The 21826-nt window shown below is 43.1% G+C and overlaps 2 protein-coding genes and 1 long non-coding RNA gene across 5 annotated transcripts; 2 read left to right on the top strand and 1 right to left on the bottom strand.

Moving 5' to 3' along the window:
* Window positions 1-648: 648 nt before the first annotated feature.
* Window positions 649-13388, bottom strand: apeh (acylaminoacyl-peptide hydrolase). Its single transcript, XM_014134617.2, has 24 exons — window positions 13370-13388; window positions 9618-9722; window positions 8730-8859; window positions 8505-8631; window positions 8343-8430; window positions 8117-8192; window positions 7435-7526; window positions 7212-7289; window positions 6866-7003; window positions 6679-6770; window positions 6535-6575; window positions 6341-6462; window positions 6166-6226; window positions 5969-6066; window positions 5818-5869; window positions 5615-5703; window positions 5293-5431; window positions 5037-5120; window positions 4877-4957; window positions 3524-3612; window positions 2766-2956; window positions 2123-2225; window positions 1862-1968; window positions 649-1387 (listed from the first exon to the last, which is right to left on the bottom strand). Exons 2-24 carry the CDS (start codon window positions 9627-9629, stop codon window positions 1282-1284), a joined length of 2196 nt encoding a protein of 731 aa, XP_013990092.1. The 5' UTR covers window positions 9630-9722; window positions 13370-13388; the 3' UTR covers window positions 649-1281.
* Window positions 12681-18322, top strand: capza1b (capping actin protein of muscle Z-line subunit alpha 1b). 3 transcript variants are annotated; one of them, XM_014134613.2, is made up of 11 exons: window positions 12681-12698; window positions 12887-12948; window positions 14124-14187; window positions 15308-15359; window positions 15496-15559; window positions 15711-15917; window positions 16158-16237; window positions 16338-16416; window positions 16510-16581; window positions 16814-16876; window positions 16969-18322. In XM_014134613.2, exons 2-11 carry the CDS (start codon window positions 12910-12912, stop codon window positions 17107-17109), a joined length of 861 nt encoding a protein of 286 aa, XP_013990088.1. In that variant the 5' UTR covers window positions 12681-12698; window positions 12887-12909; the 3' UTR covers window positions 17110-18322. The 3 variants fall into 3 exon arrangements, with proteins under 3 accessions (XP_013990088.1, XP_013990087.1, NP_001133577.1); XM_014134612.2 differs by lacking the exon at window positions 12681-12698 and adding an exon at window positions 12765-12782; NM_001140105.1 differs by lacking the exon at window positions 12681-12698 and having other exon boundaries at window positions 12908-12948.
* Window positions 18323-18645: 323 nt separating this feature from the next.
* LOC123726194 (uncharacterized) lies at window positions 18646-19918 on the top strand. Its single transcript, XR_006758499.1, has 2 exons — window positions 18646-19423; window positions 19506-19918. It is a non-coding gene; the product is annotated as an uncharacterized lncRNA (long non-coding RNA).
* Window positions 19919-21826: the final 1908 nt, after the last annotated feature.

The following is a 21826-nucleotide window of genomic DNA, read 5'->3' as shown; positions in this document are numbered from 1 at the left end:
GACTGGTGCACTTCACAAAATAGATGGCATCATGAGGTAGGGAAATTATGTGGATATATTGAAGCAACATCTCAAGACATCAGTCAGGAAGTTAAAGCTTGGTCGCAAATGGGTCTTCCAAATTAACAGTGACCCCAAGCATACTTCCAAAGTTGTGGCAAAATGGTTTAAGGACAACAAAGTCAAGGTATTGGAGTGGCCATCACAAAGCCCTGACGTCAATCCCATACAAAATTTGTGGGCAGAACTGAAAAAAACATGTACAAGCAAGGAGGCCTACAAACCTGACTCAGTTACACCAGCTCTGTCAGGATGAATGGGCCAAAATCCACCCAACTTATTGTGGGAAGCTTGTGGAAGGCTACCCGAAATGTTTGACCCAAGTTAAACAATTTAAAGGCAATGCTACCAAATACTAATTGAGTGTATGTAAACTTCTGACCCACTGTGAATGTGATGAAATAAATAAAAGCTGAAATAATCATTCTCTCTACTATTATTCTGACATTTCACATTCTTAAAATAAAGTGGTGATCCTAACTGACCTAAGACAGGGAATTTTTACTAGGATTAAATGTCAGAAATTGTGAAAAACTGAGTTTAAATGTATTTGGCTAAGGTGTATATAAACTTCTGACTTCAACTGTATAATAGCCAAAACATGTTTTATTGATAGAATCACTAGAGAAAGATCCCTGGTTGTTACAATCAGTATAAAGCATCTGCAGCCCTGGAAAGCACCATCAGAATGAATGTAATGAGTACAATGTGAAGAGTAGACCTTTCACCTGGTGTTACCATTACTTGGTCCATAATGTTTAGCGCAAGAATATTCAAAGTACTTTCTTTCTCTTCATATTATGATCACATTAATCACAACTTAGATGATGAAACTACATAGCTGTTTAGTATCTTTCTAAATAAAAAGGTATTCGATCATTTCTGAACGGCAGTACCCATAGCCCTTGTTTAATCATAGGCGGAACCTTTTCATGAAGAAAAGTTGAAAATAAGGATTAGTGTTGCTAAATGACAGCAAAATCAATGCGTTTCAAGTTTCATATTTGATATAGGACAAGATAACTTGCCACCCTTCAGAAGGTGTAATTCCAAAGCTATAAACTGATGCAGATGATCTAATCATAGATGACTTAGTGCAGGTAGCCTACAGTACCCTCAGCGCTTTGGCCTGACCCTCACACCGTTATTATACAGATTAACATCCTGTTGTTACCATGCTAGAGCTATCATAGGGTTAGCATGCTACTGCTAATGGTATCGTCACAGAGACAGGTGCTGGGTCATCCAGACAGCGATGTTCATGAAGCCATCAGACTCCGCGTCCACCTTGGACAGGGAGTGGTTGTTCCCAGGGTACCATAGCAACCTGAAAGAAAGGCATCCAGGCGGAGTTAAGAAACTAGAGTCAGCGATGCATGAAGTAAACAACATCGGGCTGGCAAAGACCAACTAAGAAAGACCACGGAAGCGTGAGGCTAAACTTCTGTTTTGGTGCTGCAGCTATCACGTTTATAGGAGATTGAAGCTCACCCATGCACATGCAAAGATACTGTGTAATACTGAGTGCATTATCTTGCATAGCATTCATCTGCGGTTCATCCCACTGCTCGTGGCAACGTCAAATCACTGAGTCTCAGTTTAAGACAGTATCTTGTTTTTGTTTTTTTACAAATAGGAAGAGAATCTGTCTTTGGCAAGCACCCCCATTACCTGGTTAGCTGTTGATTACCTTTACTTAACGCATACAAAGTACTTCACTGTCTTTATTCTGATATGTGACCGCCACACCACTAAATACTACATTACCCAGCAGCCAACAGCACAAAGGCAGTCTACTCACCGCACTGGGACTTGTAGTGCCTTCAAGGCTCTGTAGTACTCAATTCCCTGCTTAGGGGGCACACGCTTATCATCCTCTCCCAGAGTCAGCAACACAGGAGTCTTCACCTGAATGGCGACAACAGTCACATACATTGTTACAGTCAACACACAGACACAAGGCACAGAAAAACAAGGGTAGAGACAGCAGAGATTTTTTCACCTGCATTGGATCAGTAAACAAACAGAACGTGAAACACAGTCCGCTGGATAACACACACACCTGTTTGACATGTTTGATAGGAGACATGTTTAACATCTGCTCCCAGACTGCAGGGTCAGGCAGGCAATCTGTACTGTAGTTATAGCCAGCCTCCACCATACACCTGAAACACACCCACACGTTGGTTAACCACACCTTAGAGAAAAGGGAACAAAAAACAAATCGTATGGATTCTATCATATCTAGTTTCCCTTCTGGTTGTTTGAATTACTGACTGCGTCCTCTCCCTAGAGAGACAGAGGCAGACGACACATCCCGGCAAGCCTATAAAACCCCCTAAGACTGAAGTGCGTTTGTCTCTCTCTGTATCCACCAACCTGAAAGTAAATGTCATGGATGTCAAGCCTATGTGGTAATGGCTAAGTAGGGCTGGGATGATACCTGTATCAAGACACTCAGTGTCCTGGCACTGAAACAAAACATGAAGCAGACCCAACTTCTTTAGGAAAACATCCCTAATGTTGGAAACATGATGTCATCCAGAGTCACATGTACTTATTTTCCAAGCTATAGCACACAATATTTTACATACAGCAGGTTTTAAAGGATTTTTTGCCATGGAAAATATACTGTGATACCGGTATCGTCCCTATGAGTTAGCGGATGTTTGTGTGGGCATGGTAGTGAGAAAGTGTGATTTTACCAGTCTGGGATGTCGGTGCTCCCGATCATGGAGGCCAGGTTGATGACAGGGTTCCGAGCCACGCAGGCCTTGTAAAACTCTGGGTACTGGCCAATTAGATGACAGGCCACGAATCCGCCATGGGAACCCCCGGCAACCGCAACCTTCTGCTCGTCAAACGCCCCGCCCCTCAGAACACTCTCCACTGCAAACTAGAGCCAGAAACAACAGCATGATGAAAGAGAGGGAGGGTAGATGGGAGGGTGAGAGAGAGAAGTGAGAGAGAGAAGTGAGAGAAAGTACGCGGGAGGAAGAAGAGTGGTTTGAGAGGGGAGATGACAGAGACTACAAAAATACTGTGAAAATGAAAGGTCAGAGTCAGACAGACTGATTCTAAGGCTGAATACTATAGACCAGAGACGCACAATATATCGGTGAACTTATCGTGCTCAGAATGTGCTGGTTGTCATACCTCTGCTGCCATTTCAATGGTATGTGAGAACATGTTTAAAACATGAACACACTAGCTAGCTCCATTCAAACAACTGACTGGAGAAATAAGCTCATCAACTGCATCTGCAGCAGACGTGATACCCTCGGTCATGGCATTGAAACGCCTGCTCAACAAAACTGCGGACACAGGCTGTGAACAAGCGATTCGGTGGCATTCTCTCTTTACTGTGTAGGCCAAAAATGGAATATCGGTGCATCACTACTATAGACTAATAAGCCACACAATGATCTGAAAAGACCGTGTGGTGTAACTCATGTTTCTGTACCTGAACATCCTTGACGTCTTGAGTGCCCACATTACCAGGTAGAGAGAGGATACTGTCCTGGCCGTAGCCTATGGAGCCGCGGTAGTTCACTGAAAGGACACAAGTGAGGTACAAGTGAACATTTCAACCCCCCAACAGCTTCCCCTGTTGACACTAATCTTGCTCAACTAGAAATGTTTTTTCTTTGAATGGAGCCATTTTTAAGTCACTCCCAAAAAATGATTGAGGTAGGGTGGCATTTTACCTTCAGCCCCACTCTCCCCTACACACTGCAGAGCGGTAACGTGCTTAACGATGCCATCGCTATAAACATTCCCTCCCTATGGCACTTATAAGGTAAATCGACTATTCTATGGGGTTGTCAGATTTGTTTTATTCATTCATTGTTTTGCTGGTAGAGGAAAAGTAAATGTGGACTGTTGTAGCATCTTCAAAGTGCACCTCGGCAGAAATATGTTTTCATGTTTTATATTTTTTGGGTGTGGCGACAATGATTTTGCCGTGGCGTAGCGTGACAACTGCAAAGGAAACACTGTTACCATGTCAATGTTAAAACACCATAATAAGCTAAGCCTGTGATCCCTGTAGCAACACTGACTACAGAGAGGAAAGGATCCCCATTCATCCACCCCCCCATTTAGCAGGCGCTCTTATCCAGAGTGACTTACAGGAGCAAGTAATGCCTTGCTCAAGGGCACATGTACAGATTTGTCACCTAGTCAGCTCAGGGATTCGAACCAGCGACCTTTCGGCTACTGGCCCAACGCACTTAGCCACTAGGCTACCTGCTGTCATACACATCCAATGAATGACCCACAATGATTCCCTGACCTGCTCCTGTAGCTAGTTTCCTCTACTGGATTCAAACACCCTGGCTCGGTGTAGACAATATGGTGTGGGGGGAAAAGAAGGCTGTTAATCAGAACGTCTGTGTATGCCATCCTGATGCAGTACAAAATACTAACAAATAAACAAACAAAAATAAGACATTTTGAGTGCGGACCCAACTTTAAAAAGTATTATTATAAAACAAAATTATAATAAATTGGCCAGTGGCTTGATGATCCCTGCTCTAACCCCTAACCAATCCCACTGGGCACAGACACCAGTTCCACGTCTAGTTTTGATTTACATTTGATTCAGTTGTCAACTAACGTGAATTCAAATTGATAAAAACAAAAAAATGTACAACTCATTGGATCAAAAAAGACAAGACAAAAACAAAATTCCTTGATGACTTTTTGCTAAGCCAATCGGTTTTCCACAATGATTCATCGTCACCACATTGTTTCCACGTCAAGATTTTCAATCTATTATGCAGATAGAGACATAATAAACCGTAGCTCTACTCACCCAGTAGGATAGCAAAGCCCATCCTGCACAGCACTGAGGAAGAGAGCAGCCAGTCTGCTACAATCACAGAGTGAGGACCACCTGAGAGAGAGAGAGAGAGAGAGAGAGAGAGTGAAGTTTCCCCTAGGTACAGATCTAGGATCAGCTTCCTGTAACTTACCATGTGGGGTGACTATGAGTGGCAGTTTCACTCCCTCCTTCACATCCTTTGGTTTCAGCAGGAGGGCGTCAAAGTCCAGACCAGCTACATAACAAGGATAATATTAAATCAAACTTTATTTGTCATATACACACGTTTAGAAGATGTTATTGCAGGTGTAGCGAAATGCTTGTGGATTCAGACACATAGGAGAGAATTTACTGATAATTGACATGCTAGAGAGAAAAGGTCCAACTGTGAGAGTGGATGTTCTTACGGTATTGGCTGTTGTCCTGCTCTGGGGGCGGGGTGAAGTTGAGGATCTGCCAATCGATATCAGGCTGGGTCTGAGACTCCTCCAGCATGACCCAGTCCACCTCCTCACTGGAACCACCCAGTGGCAGGAAGCCCACCCTCTAGCCACAGAAAATAAGGTAATTAATAACAAAACAATAGACAATGGGCATTAAGCAGACGTTACTATAAATGACTCATCCAAAGTGAGATATTTCAATAATGTGTCTATTTTACTGCAAAGCATTGTCAAGTAATACACAACCTTTATTGAGTATGTATGTGTGTGGGCGTGGCTACATTACCAGGCTGGGGGGGCAGTTAGGGGAAGACCAGCTGACCACCATCAGGTCTCTCTCGATGGTCAGCAATGACCAGCTGCCCCCTGGAGACTCTACAGGGGAACACCAGAATGTTAGAACAGTAACAGCCCTAGAGCTTTACAACTCAGAGACAGTATTTGTCCGTGGACTGACTAGGGGGCAGGGGACTGTGTGACCCCACTCACTTGATGTCAGAGAGGTGACGCTCCCTGTGGTCGTTTCCACCAACAGCAGATCCTACAGGAGTCAAAACATGTCAACATGATTCGATTGTGGCCATACATATGGCATAATTAATTATACTAATTATCTATCATCAGTGTCTAGGGTGGTTACCTTGCGGCTGCCCTGTGGACTGGAGACCAGGATGCGCTGGCTGTCAGCTGACCAGCACAGAGGAGACAGAGACGAGCTGTAGATCCCGGCAAAGCCATCTTGAACACACAAACATTTAGAATAAACAGAATACACTCGCAAAGTGCCTGTAATTATACTAACAAATTCTACTTTACAAAAAAGAAACATTTCCTTACCCTCTCTGGGCCTCTTTACCACGTCCACCACCACAGAGGTCCTCTTGGTGTACCAGTCATACTACAACACACAGCCATCAACTCAAGACATGAGGTATATTCCAATAGTATTCAAATCATTTCTCTAATTGGGAGCAGTTGGATATGTTTTCCTCTCTCTTGCTCACTCACTCACCATACAAAGCCTGCTACACTGCTGGTGAGGTCCGTAGACAGCACACTCCAGGTAGATAATCCTGCACTGGTCTGGGCTGAGCTTGGGTGAACACACAGCACTGGAGCCTGATGAAAGCTGCTCTGAGAGAGGGAAACAAACAGACTTCTAGAAAATACTATGGTCATGTATAGCTCAGAGTGAAATACACTTACCACACTGTCCCCCAGTCAGGTCAACATAGAACAAGGAGGATCTGAATTAGAAAACACAGGGAGGGAGAGAGTGTGAGGCCTTTACTGGATTTAAGAGCTGCTACTCATAACCACCACTCTGATCTGACCAATCACAGTGCTCACCTGCGGTTGGGCGAGTATTTGAGGCCCAGTCTGAAGGGCTCATGCCACCAGCCCACGAACACCACGCCTGTGTCACTCGGAGCCCAAAACGCCTGGGGACACAAGTTATAACACTGGTACAGCACATATATACATTGCAACACACACACAGAAATGGCACCCAGCAACACACACACACGGTACTGACCTGGCCTGGCGAGATGTTATCTGGGACTCCCTCTAGCACAGAGACGTTGCTACCCTCGATGTCCAACACACACAGCACAGGAGAACTTTTACTGACCAAGGTCTCCCCCCAGTCCTCGTAAAACACAAACTGCTCCCCCTGCAGCACGGGAGGAGCAAACATACTCGTAAAACACAAACTGCTCCCCCTGCAGCACGGGAGAAGAAAACACACTCATAAAACACAAACTGCTCCCCCTGCAGGACGGGAGGAGCAAACACACAGTTTGGTGAACCAAGACGTTTTAGTTAAAAGCAGGGGGTCAATCAATGGAACAGTTTATCATTGGATAAATCCTCCTCCTTACCTTTGTGGTCTCCTCCTCCTTGCCCATTTTCACCCCCTCCTCTTCATCAGCAAGAGAACAGGACTCAGGAGACACTGACTGTATAGTAGAGATGGAAGGGGTTAAGAAATAGACCAAGTGAGGAAATCACTAACACATTTTGCAGTGAAGTTCATTAGCACTGCATTGTGAGAGTGCATTGTGCTCATGTTTGAATTGTAGGTGTGTGTTTTGAAGGCCAGACCTGGAAGAAGGACTGTGCCTTGAGTCTCTTTCTCTCAGCCACATACAGCAAGTGAGTTTCAGAGTGGGACCACACCAGGCAGCCAAACTGGTCTGGGAACAGATACAAATGAACAGGTGGGTCAACCAAAGAATGTGCCTGATATACTTTGGTGTTAAGGCCTTCCCAGATTCAGTAATGTATGATTATTAGATGTCACACTGTGCGATGTTACCAAATTAAAATCTTGACAGATTGTACGATTTGCTTCAGTTCCCTCATCATATTCTGTGATTGGCTTGCGAGGCTACGTAAGCTGATGTAGGCTACGTCAACTGCAGCGATAGATTTGATCTGAGCATGTGCCAACACCAGTAGGGCATGCCTCCCTCTATGCTTATGGGCGAGTGAAGAGAGTTCAGAAAAACAAAGTATGCATCTTAGAAATAATTCACACATACAAACTTTATATGTCCGAACTCAAAATCAAATCGGCTTCCTAAGAATAACAGTTGCTGTGGTATCATTTTGATTCAGAGATTTTTCCCCAAGGCATGTCAATTTTGTCTGGGACGGCCAAATCGTGGCATAAGACGGCACAGTCTGTTCGGGTCTTTAGGGAAAACAACAGTTTATTGTGTGCCAGTAACAGAAGAACTTCAGGAAGTCTCTCATATACAGAGACATTACATTGGTGTCTCACCGTCTTCATAGACCTTGCCATGTTTCTTCAGGGCTGTCAGGTTGATGCTCTTCACTTTGATGTTCTTACTCCAGATCTGAGTGGTCACCGAATGGAGGAGGGGTCAAAGGGAAAAGAGGTTTAGGATATAGGGGCGGGGGGCGGGGGGGGTTGCCCCAACCTAGGCACTTATCCAAGGTCAGTTGTGTAGACAGATAGAGAGAGAGACAGAGAGAGAGACCCTCACCTCCAGAAACTGTTTGTCCTCTCCTTTGATGCTGCTCTCTCTCACCACCGCTTTCATGTCTCCTGATGGAGAGTCTTTACTCAGCAACCTGACACAGAGAAAACACTAAATTAACCACACACATAACACACTCATGTGTCAAACTGTCAAATGTCCACATACTCTCCCTTGATCTCTGTGCAGTTTCCTGAGGGTCCAGAGTAGACCACCGACTTGTCGTCGTGAAACACAATGTACTGCCGACAGAATTTGACATTCTCGTTCCTCTCCAGATCCCGCTGACTCCATTCTAGGGGACACAGAATAAAGGCATGAAAACCCAAACACAGACCAACGAACTGAAAGAGACAGACCGACCGACAGACAGACAGACAGACACACACACACCTGTGTAGATGTTGCTGTATTTTCCTCCATACTGCGATGTTATGACTGGCCCTACGTCAGCTCGGGTCAGGGAGGGAAACAGGCTCAACTCCCGGTAGAGTTTGGAGATGTCTTCCGGATTAGTCATTACCTTTCCACACACAACAGATGAGGAACTTGCACATCGCATCAGGGATAAACAATGTCTCACAACCCGCATTGATGAGTTCATCTTTTACTGGTTGTCTCTCTTGACCCTGGACTGAGACAATAGTGGTAGACTGGCTTGTTTACTAATTGCAATAGTCAGTGCAGCATGCAATTCCTATGTCTCACTACATAAGTAACAATGAAATCCTTGTTAACACTGACAGGCTTTGTGACAAAACAAGATGCAAGGTTATTTAGTCCTAAGGAATAGGACTCTTGTAGGTTACTGGCTAATAGGTTCAGTTGGCTTGTTAGCTAATTATTCTAAAATAACAGCCTCCTATCACTCCCTAGTGAAGACGAATATTAGTATAGCTTTAAATTATTGTTTGTTTAGTTGAGCACGCTATATCCAACATAACTAGAGTGGCTTACTTGACTGACCAGGAAGTGCTTTCTGCGCGTCACCATAAGAAAGCTAGCAGAGCTAGCTAAACCAATGACTGCCTAATGCTACACCGCAGACATTATATCCAGTATCTCTGCCTATACTAGCTGGAAAATAAATAGTTAGCATTTCAAATTCACTACACTAGCTGGAAAGAAAAATAGCGAACATACGGTAGTTACTTAAATTAGCTAGCTAACTAGTACATAATGGGAAGTTGGACAAGCAAGTAGCTAGCTTTGTGTAAAAGCTCACATTAAATTTAAATAAACTGGAATTTAACACACTGATAGCTATTTAATAAAACTTACCTGGGACTCCATCGCGGCTCTGACTGATCAACAGCTCTGCGTGTAGTGTCGTTGTTTCTGTGTTGTTAGGCAGGGTACAACAGGGTTGCCATGTCCTTGGTTTTCCTGGATTTGGGATAATTTGACAATGACCGCGTTGGATGGGAGCGGATCACTTTTGTCAAGTCGCTCACCGCCTTTCCGTGTGTTGCATTTTGGCAGTGGTGGAAAAAGTACCTAATTGTCATACTTGAGTAAAAGTATAGATACCTTAATAGAAAGTCACTCAAGTAAAAGTGGAAGTCACCCGGTAAAATACTACTTGAGTAAAAGTATTTGGTTCGAAATATACTTAAGTATCAAAAGTAAAAGTATAATTCCTTATATTAAGCAAAGCAGATGGCAACATTTTCTTGCTTTAAAATTTACAGATAGCCAGGGGGACTCTCCAACACTCAGACATAATTTATAAAATAGGCATGTATTTAGTAAGTCTGCCAGTTCAGAGGCAGTAGGGATGACCAGGGACATTCTCTTGATAAGTGCGTGAAATTGACAATTCTCCTGTCCTGCTAAGCATTCAAAAAATACCTTTGGGAGTCAGAGAAAATGTAGGGTGTAAAAAATACGTTATTTTCTTTAGGGATGTAGTAAAGTAAAAGTTGCTCAAAATATAAATAGTAAAGTACAGATACCCCCCAAAAACGACTACTTTAAAGTACTACTTAAGTACTTTACACCACTGCATTTTGGGGATACAAATTGTCATTCTTCCGCCTACATATCGACAGAATGAACTTTACAAAAAGCATGTGATCAAAGGTCATGAAGTTTTGACTACAAGTTTCTGCAGTGGCTCTTCGTCAACTTCATCCTGCAGCTGACATGAGTCGGTTACGATCCCGTGATAAGGTAGCCCGCCATCGAACTTCAAAATCAGTGTCTGCCCTCAGCCTAAGAGAGCGTTTCCTCTTGGTCGAATTGCCTCGTCGGTTGCGCCCGTGGGAGACTTAGGTTCATATCCCGCGTGTTACACATAATGTGGGAGGGTCTATTGTCAACCAATCTTTAGTGTGTTTGTTTGACCCACACGAACGTGACCAAAGACATGACTGCAACCGGAACCAACTTTGATATTTGAGGCGCTCTCTCTGGTTATACATGTACACATATGATTTTAGTTTGTGAGTGTATGATATGGTTGTTGGAGACATGTTTATTTCGAATTTATTTAAAAAACACTGCCATCTGAACTTTGCTGTTGGACGACCAATTTAGTGTCCGACTTTCGGCGATCGTAGATGCACCTCCCCAGACTTGAATCCTCGACTTCCGTCTGCAGTTGGTTGCTTCAGCCTTACCAATTAAACAAGCCCATTGATACGCACCCTATCCAGGGTTGCCAGGTCAAGTTACATTTTCTACAAAATGACCACAGAAAACTAGGCCAATTTATTTTCATAGCAAAAGAGTTGCCCTATCTATTAAACAAAACATGGTTCCTTAACGTTATCGAGACAATTAACAATGAATGTCATAGTAACGACATTAGAAACAAAATTCGGGTTAACCTCAAAATAATAATTATTGGAAGCTATGACATAATAAAGGAATTTGAATATGTGGCAAGAGAAAATATAATTCTCCCTTATTAAACTCGCCAGATAATTTTCCATCAATGGATGTCAATTCAACTCGTTTGATTGCTATGATTAAGCAATAAGGCACAAGATGGCCAGATACAACTATTAGCAGTGGCCATGTACCACAATCCCCCGGGTGCCTTATTGCTATTATAAACTGGTTACCAATGTAATTAGAACAGTAAAAAGTAATGTTTTGTCATACTCGTGTTATATGGTCTGATCAGCATTCAGGGCTCAAACCGGGTTTATAATTGTAAATAAATCCCCTTTATAGATAACTCCGAAAGGAGAGTTTAAGTGATGAAAGTTGGACAGAGGATCTCTCGAAATCTCTGAGCAAGAAACTAACGCTAGGCTATTTTCTGGCAATTGTGCTGTTATTATGTGCCAGATGTTAAGACTGCAAATCGTTAAAAATGGCCATTTGTGAGACTGACTTGTCATTTCAATAGCCAGTCTATGGACTAAAATCTTGGATTATGCAAAAAATGTGCCATAGTTTGCTTAGAGAAAGACAAACTGATAGGCCTACGTCTCATTTAGGCCTACATCTAATTTAATATAGTCTACAGAAGCATAGACAAAATGTAGGAAAGATGTAAACTGAACAATTTAGCAACTTGCTTAGTTCAAATTAACAGATTCATTCATTCACCATGACTAGCGAGGCGATTTCGCAATAAAAAGTGCTTGTTTCCCAAATAGCCTGCTGGAATAGACTACTGAGGATGTGGTCAAAATGTAAATCACTGACTCCAGTGATATCGTCATTTCAACATATTTATCGTATCAAATTGTAGCCTACAATGGCATATACATGAATAGCCTACTTGATGACCAACAGAGGCAAATGTATAATTCCCCACATTTAGCCTGTCAGTTTAATCGAGGACTTTCCCTATAAAATGAACCACGCGAGGGAGTTCCATAACTTCTATTTCAAATGTCCACTAGGGCAGCCGCCGAGACCCAAGACCTGAGCATTCACTTCGCTTGATACCGTTTTCTTTAAGCAGTCAATGCAGTTTAAACCAACTCCGAACGGATTTATGTAATGCGCCCAAAGTCGTTATCCTTTGCTTTGTCTGCATTATTTCTTGATGTGCATCAGTTCTAGCGTATGAATGTTTTATGGAAATAGGTGTCTCCATAACGACAATCTAAATAGCCTACCTACTGGTAAAAACTGTAACTGTAGCGCTCACAACACAACACAACACACCCCAACATGTTCTCGCGTGACATCGTTTTAAAAGTAGCCCAATTATCAGGAAAACAGCGAACATGGCACAGTCGGATAAATGTGGCAACTCCTCTCTTGATGCAAACAACATTTTGGGGGCTAGTTTTCAGGCCTTGTTCGTTGGTTTTCAGTATTCAGAAATGTTGTTAAAACGGGAAACCCTGGGGTAATAGCACGTGATTCAGATCCGGCGCCCTCTGCTGGTTAAAATAAGTATGTACCTGAACCTTACTAATGCATATTTTGAATTACAACATTTGAACAGCAACAACATAACACGAGGTTCACTTCTTTCATGTGAGAAGTAGATATATCCAAAATAATAGCGTCATTTCACTTCCACCCCCTGGGTTTGGTTATGATGTTGGTGTTAGTCAGCTGAGTGTTCTGTCTCTGGGTAGGTGGGGTCACACAACAAGCCAAGATGGCCGATTTTGAGGAGCCGCTATCAGAAGAAGAGAAGGTAACGATATTATCATTTTATTCCCAAGTGACTATATTATTCTATTCTAAAGTTACTCTGTGTGTCACCGGTTGTTGGATGGTCAACAGTAAATGGGTACTATATTTTAGAGCTACTAGCGTTTGCTCTGTTTCAGTAAAGAGACGATTCACTTGAGTGGCTAGCTAACTATGCTAACGTTAGCCTGAACCTCACTGGTCAACTTTTACTGGCTAGAAATTGTAACTATTAGTAGTTATATAACTATTTAGCTATGTGCGGGAATAAAGTTCCAGTGTGTTTAATGGAAACCCATGATCCTACTTTTTGGATATGGTTAGATCTGTTGGGCCAATTCAGGAAGTAGCTAACGTTAGCTGTTAGGCAAAATAAAACGTTGATATCGTTTCTAGCAGTAAGGCAGTGCTAGCTAGTTACCTACCTACATCAGAGGTTTTCTAGGTCAAACAGATACAGTTGCAGCTCAGATGCTTCTGCTAGCTATAGACGCCATAAAGAGAGGACGTGTATACACACACCCGACACTTTACTGTACACCCGAAACTTTACTGGTGAAAGTGGGTGCGAGTGCTTAGCTGGAGTACAGTGCTATGGCCCTGTCCAGAAACAAACAACCCTAGGAGGGCCTATTCCCTACCCCCAACCCTCTAGGACTTTACTGCACGCATCCAGTGTGTGTGACGACAAAACATTTTTTTTTGTTATACTTTGTCCTCAGAAATGTTGCCATATAGTGACTATGTCAGATCTACACAAGTATCTAGTGGTTGTTTCTGTACGGGGGGGAAATTGGGTATGCGCTGTGTGGAATGCAGCTCAGGTTCCGGGCATGAGAATCTGTAAAGACTGGTAGTTTCCATAGAAACTGGATAAGCAGCAATCTATTGAGGCTGGCCATGCAACTGCATCTGTTGGGTCAAAATCAGTGGCACTGGTTTCTAATGACCAGGATTTGTGTTTAATGTGTTTATAAATGAACTTAGGCTACCTAATGCTATTTTCCAGTGTGTTGTCCATTAGCCTAAAGTATCAGTTTACAGCACTCTCACACGCTCTATGCATGGTTTACTGGGATTACAATGCTATTTTCCCCACTCAGCCTGATCTAATATAGAACATTTCTAAAATAAATTGATGTAGGCCTAGTAGGATACTGATTCGTCTTCTCTCCACAGGTCCGCATAGCAGCAAACTTCGTTACCCATGCACCCCCTGGAGAGTTCAACGAAGTTTTCAACGGTGAGAAGGTTTTGTTTTCCACTAAAAAGAATGGAGAATAGCCTACAATCACATTGTTGTTTAAATGGTGCCATGTAGTTTGTGATTGTAAGGGTTTCTTGACTGAAGGTGAATGTGTGTTTTGTGTAGTTTGCTGACTGACTGACTAGTTGTTGATGTATTGTAAGATAGTGGACCCATGGCTTAAAGTGTTGCTGGAAGGCAGGCAGACAGCTTCTTCAAGTGCAAGATGTTTGTTCACAGGTGAAGAGTGCAGGGCCAAGGTAGTGCAGGAGTCCACATTTACAGGTGAAGGATGCAAGGCCAAGGTAGTGCAGGAGTCCACATTTACAGGTGAAGGATGCAAGGCCAAGGTAGGGCAGGAGTCCATATGTACAGGTGAAGGATGCAGGGCCAAGTTAGTGCAGGAGTCCACATTTACAGGTGAAGGATGCAAGGCCAAGGTAGGGCAGGAGTCTACATTTACAGGTGAAGGATGCAAGGCCAAGGTAGTGCAGGAGTCTACATTTACAGGTGAAGGATGCAAGGCCAAGGTAGGGCAGGAGTCTACATTTACAGGTGAAGGATGCAAGGCCAAGGTAGGGCAAGAGTCTACATTTACAGGTGAAGGATGCAAGGCCAAGGTAGGGCAGGAGTCCACATTTACAGGTGAAGGATGCAAGGCCAAGGTAGGGCAAGAGTCTACATTTACAGGTGAAGGATGCAAGGCCAAGGTAGGGCAGGAGTCTACATTTACAGGTGAAGGATGCAAGGCCAAGGTAGGGCAGGAGTCTACATTTACAGGTGAAGGATGCAAGGCCAAGGTAGGGCAGGAGTCCACATTTACAGGTGAAGGATGCAAGGCCAAGGTAGGGCAGGAGTCTACATTTACAGGTGAAGGATGCAAGGCCAAGGTAGGGCAGGAGTCCACATTTACAGGTGAAGGATGCAAGGCCAAGGTAGGGCTGGAGTCCACATTTACAGGTGAATTGATAAGATGTAGGATAATGACAAAATAGATTATATTTACAAAACCCAACAAACTTTAACAGCTAAAAAGTCTTAGCTGGCTTAACTCTTACAAGCTGAGTTTTGTTTACAGACTGACAAGTTGATGTTGATGTATGCTTTTGCGTTATAGATGTGCGGCTTCTCCTCAACAATGACAACCTGCTCAGGGAGGGAGCGGCTCAGTGAGTAGCACCCTATCACGATGTGATGTCAACATTTTGAAACAACCACACATCATTACTTATCATTAGTACTCATTATTGGTGTAGGAGTCTAAAGATCCTATGTTCTATTTCATTCTGTGTTCTCTCTCCCCAGTGCTTTTGCCCAGTACAACATGGATCAGTTCACCCCTGCCAAACTTGAGGGCTATGATGAACAGGTAAGAGTGATATAAGGCTGAGTTTATCTGGAGCCGCAGTCTGATCACACAGCTATTATCAAATTAAGTCTGTTTAGTACAGTTTACTAAACAAACTGTGTCAACAACAACAGTTAACAATCCTCTCTCTCCCTCCCCCTTCCCTCTGCAGGTTCTGATTACAGAGCATGGGGACCTGGGTCAGGGGAGGTTCCTGGACCCTCGGAACCGGGTGTCATTCCGCTTCGACCACCTGAGGAAGGAGGTGAGCGATGTGCAGCCATACGACGGAGACAGCTCCCTGAGAGCTTGGAGAGAGGCTTGCGACACCGCGCTCAGCGCATACGTTAAAGAGCACTACCCCAGCGGAGTCTGCACGGTAACCCCCTCACACACACACACACGCACGCACATTCATAACCTCGTATGAATACACAACCACACTCACTCAGCACATACGTCAGAGCACTACCCCAGAGTCTGTATGATACCACACACACTTGCATCAAAGAACAGAAACACAATTGTGCTGCTAACGGCGTTGACCCTGACCCTTGTGATATTGCCACTGTATGTCATTACTTCAAGCCGCTAATCATGACATCCGTATTCTCTGCAGGTATATGGGAAAACAGTTGATGGTCAGCAAACCATCATTGCCTGCATTGAGGGACACCAGTTTCAACCCAAAAACTTCTGGTACAGTCCCTACGGCATCATTATACATTGTTCTTTACAAGTTCAGAATGTTATGTGACTTAATCTCTTTCACACATACTTATTCTGCCTTCTCTCTCAGGAATGGGCGCTGTAGGTCAGAGTGGAAGTTCACCATTGGTCAGTCTACTGCTCATGTAGTGGGTGTGTTGAAGATACAGGTGGGCAGCCGTGATATTTACTACAGAAACAAATGCTGAAGATAATAATTAAACCCCCAAAGTCTAGTAATTAAACAGACTCTCTCTCTCTAGGTGCACTACTATGAGGATGGTAATGTGCAGTTGGTCAGCCATAAGGAAGTGGAGGAGTCTATAACAGTGACTGTGAGTGGACATAACACTGATTCTATTCAGTAACAGCCAATTAGAACCCATTTTGCTTCAGTGTCTTCACTCTATCCCTTTGATGTAAACATGAGAAGGAAGCAAACTGTAAGTAACAACTTCTGCCATTATGTTGTATAACCGGTATACTGAACAGGTTAGGTCAGTTCAGGTTATGGTCAATTACCTGTGTGACAAAGGCGACTCTTTTTCTAAAATAATTTGTCAACAGAATGAGAGCCAGACTGCCAAGGAGTTTGTGGATATCATTGAGAATGCTGAAAATGATTACCAGGTAATTTACCTCACCCTTTTCAATGGACGTGTGTGTTCTGTTCTTTATGGCTGTCTATACTTCTCTTGTAAAATCTCCTCCCCTCAATGTAGACGGCGATCAGTGAGAACTACCAGACTATGTCTGACACCACCTTCAAGGCCCTGCGCCGCCAGCTGCCCGTCACGCGCACTAAGATCGACTGGAACAAGATCCTCAGCTACAAGATTGGCAAGGAGATGCAGAATGCATAGAGGAGCAGAGACTCACACCGCTGGGCTGGCAACACACGCTCGCGCAAGGACTAACCAAAGCTTATATTGTAGTCTGGGGGAAAATGAAAAAATAAAACAAACCAAGCTGCAGATTGACAGTCTGTTGGGCACAGTTCTGTATTGTTTAAAGACGTTTTGGAGAAAAAGGACATGTGTCTTGAGTTACAGGAGGGGAGTTTGAGTCTGCTAAAGGGATACTGAGTTTCATGTTGTAATGTTGACACTCTTGAACAGCTGCACCAAGACCCCAGGTTGAATGATTTTACAATGCATCCTTCCTTCTGTCCTTGATGTAGGAAACACTCCTTATTCTTATCCAATCACGTACAGATCAGTGATTACCTCAAGAAAGGAAGGATACATGTTGAAATAATTTAAACATGGCAATTAAGCACACCAAGCAGGGGATGTTTTCCAATAGATGTTCATATCAGCACCATTTCTCCCCTTTAACAGGACTGGTCCTCGATCTAGTCAGTTTTGAGGAAACTGTTTACTTTTTTCCCCTGCTGTTCTCTTCCTCTTCCTGTTGTATGTGTCCTCTGCTTGAGCCAATGAAGGATACCATGGCTGAAAGACTGTATCATAACCACCTCAGTTTCTGAATCAATTCTCTTCTGTCTTACCTTGGCGACAACCACCATTGCTGTGTCCTTTCTCTTTTGTTGAAGGCAAACCATACCAATACATCTCTTTCCTATGCTAAAGAACTCCATACATGCAAAGCTCCCCTTTCTCCCATGTATACACGTAGATCTATATTTTGCTATGCAGGTTTTTATTTAATTTAATCTTAGGCTCAGTCCATCTGTAATATTCACACCTGTGTTTAGGTACCTTAAACTATACACAGCCATTTCAGTACTTAGTTTAAACCAGGGGCTTTGTTCAGGAGGGTCCAATGTTACAAAATGTTCAATTAGAAATGCATTGTGTAGGGCAGACACACTTCTCTGTCATGCTGAATAAAGACTTGTGTGCTGTACTGTAAATATCTATCTGCAAACCATGCTTCCCACAGAACACACCCCTGTTCAGCCACAACATGCACCTACTCAATATTACATAGGCTGACTCGAGATCAGTTCATCTGTGCTGTGTTTAACCTTCACACTGACTAGCGCTGTACTCAGATGTGACGTTCAGGACTGTACTGCCTCATTCTGTTGTACAAATAAAATAATTGATCATCTTGGCGTGGTTGTTGTTTTCCTCAGGCATTGTATTGCTGGATTCATCACTTTGTACAAAGTCAGACATCAGTCCAGCAGCAGTGGGAGCTGTCATAGACTGGTCTCCACCTCAATCTGTCTTTCTGCGATTCCTTGCATCTTATCTCCTTGCCTCCTTTCCAGGTGTATTGGAGGTTCCCCCTTTTCTCCAATGCACTTTGAGAAGGAAGCGAGGAGTGGAATCAATGTAAGATGAATAGAAAAAGAGACAGTCTTGACTTATTGACAGGAAACGGGTGGTTTTGGGGCATAATGCTAGCAGAAATCAGGCTATTAGACTGAAGAAATTGATGCTTGGTTGGGATGTTTATTTTGTAAGTGAAAAATCATTATATGCATAGTTCAGTTGTGAAACAATACATAAGGAAAATGCTTGCGTACATTTAGAATAATTAGAAGACAGAAATGTTGAAAAATAGTTTAGGTTCGGTAACTTCCGGAAGACAGCAAGAGATTATTTTGAACAAATAAAAGCTTTCTTTTCATTGTGCCCTGTTTTGTTAATATCTTATAAAACATTCTTAAATACCACAAATATAACACCTATGGGACCAACAACAGTGACAAAACGTTAGGTTCAGGTTATGAAACACAGTACAAGTCATGTCATTAATGACTTCCCACTTGTTCCCATTTTGACAAAGGTGTAAAAATAGATGAAGGGTTAGGTCTACTCAGTTACAAAAATAATGATACAGTGGTACAGATCTGACCCCTAGCTAGTCCCCTTTATATATAAAACGTGTGAATTCGCCAAAAGGTCTGGGAGGACTTCAAAGGTATAAAACCAGTTTGTCACTATCTGCTTTAAACACAAGGATAGACGGTTCAAACTCAATTCCTGGTAAACAATATTAGCCTTCAAGAAAGACGCTTGTTCTGAATTTGGTCCCTTTTGGAAAAAACAAGAAATTGTCCCAGAATAAAAAAAGTTGTACATATTTAAGTGTCACCTTATTTTTCTATCCCAGTGTAAGGTCTGTCTTAGGGAAGGCCCAGTGTAAGGTCTGTCTTAGGGAAGGCCCAGTGTAAGGTCTGTCTTAGGGAATGCCCAGTGTAAGGTCTGTCTTAGGGAATGCCCAGAGTAAGGTATGTCTAGAGAAGGCCCAGTGTAAGGTATGTCTAGAGAAGGCCCAGTGTAAGGTATGTCTAGAGAAGGCCCAGTGTAAGGTCTGTCTAGAGAAGGCCCAGTGTAAGGTATGTCTAGAGAAGGCCCAGTGTAAGGTCTGTCTAGAGAAGGCCCAGTGTAAGGTATGTCTAGAGAAGGCCCAGTGTAAGGTATGTCTAGAGAAGGCCCAGTGTAAGGTATGTCTAGAGAAGGCCCAGTGTAAGGTATGTCTAGAGAAGGCCCAGTGTAAGGTATGTCTAGAGAAGGCCCAGTGTAAGGTATGTCTAGAGAAGGCCCAGTGTAAGGTATGTCTAGAGAAGGCCCAGTGTAAGGTATGTCTAGAGAAGGCCCAGTGTAAGGTCTGTCTAGAGAAGGCCCAGTGTAAGGTATGTCTAGAGAAGGCCCAGTGTAAGGTCTGTCTAGAGAAGGCCCAGTGTAAGGTCTGTCTTAGGGAAGTTTCCCCTTGTTAAAAATCCAGTGTATTCACTATTCTAGTGTATGTAGTAGACAACACGTAGATATGACCGGACATAATGGTGTCTAATGCAGAGAGCTGCAGAGACCAAACATAATGGGGTGTAATGCAGAGAGCTGCAGAGACCAAACATAATGGGGTGTAATGCAGAGAGCTGCAGAGACCAAACATAATGGGGTGTAATGCAGAGAGCTGCAGAGACCAAACATAATGGTGTGTAATGCAGAGAGCTGCAGAGACCAAACATAATGGGGTGTAATGCAGAGAGCTGCAGAGACCAAACATAATGGGGTGTAATGCAGAGAGCTGCAGAGACCAAACATAATGGGGTGTAATGCAGAGAGCTGCAGAGACCAAACATAATGGGGTGTAATGCAGAGAGCTGCAGAGACCAAACATAATGGGGTGTAATGCAGAGAGCTGCAGAGACCAAACATAATGGGGTGTAATGCAGAGAGCTGCAGAGACCAAACATAATGGGGTGTAATGCAGAGAGCTGCAGAGACCAAACATAATGGGGTGCAATGCAGAGAGCTGCAGAGACCAAACATAATGAGGTGCAATGCAGAGAGCTTCAAATTATGCTTTTGAATGATTTGTATTATTTACAACATTGTGCTTTATTATAAACTGGATGGTTCGAGCCCTGAATGCTGATTGGCTGACAGCCGTGGTATACCACGGGTATGACAAAGCATTTATTTTTACTGCTCTAATTACGTTGGTAACCACTTTATAATAGCAATAAGGCACCTCAGGGGTTTGTGATATATGGTCAATATACCAGGGCTAATGGCTGTGTCCAGGTATTCCACATTGCGTTGGTAATATATCACACCAATTGGGCCTTATTGCTTTAGTAAACTATGTTCAGAATGTCATCTGGTACAAACTACAGTGAAAGACATGATAACTTTCAGTGCAGGTACTGCTAGATATGATGATAAGCTACAGATCAGACTAGGCAGGGGAAAGTCAGATGGGAGCATACATCTGTAAAATTAGTGTCATGATACACCTACAGTTGAAGTGGGAAGTTTACATACACTTAGGTTGGAGACATTAAAACTTGTTTTTCAACCACTCCACACATTTCTTGTTAACAAACTATAGTTTTGGCAAGTCAATTAGGACATCTACTTTGTGCATGACACAAGTCATTTTTCCAACAATTGTTTACAGACAGATTATTTAACTTATAATTCACTGTATCACAATTCCAGTGGGTCAGAAGTTTCCATACACTAAGTTGATTGTGCCTTTAAACAGCTTGGACAATTCCAGAAAATGATGTCATGGCTTTAGAAGCTTCTGATAGGCTAATTGACATAATTTGAGTCAATTGGAGGTGTATCTGTGGATGTATTTCAAGGCCTACCTTCAAACTCAGTGCCTCTTTGCTTGACATCATGGGAAAATCAAAATAAATCAGCCAAGACCTCAGGAAAAATGTGTAGACCTCCACAAGTCTGGTTCAACCTTGGGAGCAATTTCCAAATGCCTGAAGGTACCACGTTCATCTGTACAACCAATAGTAGGCAAGTATAAACACCATGGGACCACGCAGCCGTCATACCGCTCAGGAAGGAGACGCGTTCTGTCTCCTAGAGATGAACGTACTTTGGTGCGAAAAGTGCAAATCAATCCCAGAACAACAGCAAAGGACCTTGTGAAGATGCTGGAGGAAACAGGTACAAAAGTATCTGTATCCACAGTAAAACGAGTCCTATATCGACATAACCTGAAAGGCCGCTCAGCAAGGAAGAAGCCACTGCTCCAAAACCACCATAAAAAAGCCACACTACGGTTTGCACATGGGGACAAAGAGTGTACTTTTTGGAGAAATGTCCTCTGGTCTGATGAAACACAAATAGAACTGTT

The sequence above is a fragment of the Salmo salar genome, chromosome ssa13 (genome assembly GCF_905237065.1).
Source record: "Salmo salar chromosome ssa13, Ssal_v3.1, whole genome shotgun sequence".
Taxonomy (NCBI): domain Eukaryota; kingdom Metazoa; phylum Chordata; class Actinopteri; order Salmoniformes; family Salmonidae; genus Salmo; species Salmo salar.
Note: the sequence above shows the minus strand (reverse complement) of the source record. Positions and strands in the feature narration are given on the sequence as shown.

Bases quoted from the DNA above. Each gene is read 5' to 3' on its own strand.
- apeh (XM_014134617.2), bottom strand. The intron at 7,527-8,116 runs GTGAGACACCAA...ATCTGTTCCCAG, and splicing joins TGGCAAGGTCTATGAAGACG to ACCAGTTTGGCTGCCTGGTG. The intron at 2,226-2,765 runs GTAAAATCACAC...GGTGTGTTTCAG, and splicing joins AGCACCGACATCCCAGACTG to GTGTATGGTGGAGGCTGGCT.
- capza1b (XM_014134613.2), top strand. From the start codon at position 12,910: ATGGCCGATTTTGAGGAGCCGCTATCAGAAGAAGAGAAG. The intron at 12,949-14,123 runs GTAACGATATTA...TTCTCTCCACAG, and splicing joins CGCTATCAGAAGAAGAGAAG to GTCCGCATAGCAGCAAACTT. The intron at 15,360-15,495 runs GTGAGTAGCACC...CTCTCTCCCCAG, and splicing joins CTCAGGGAGGGAGCGGCTCA to TGCTTTTGCCCAGTACAACA.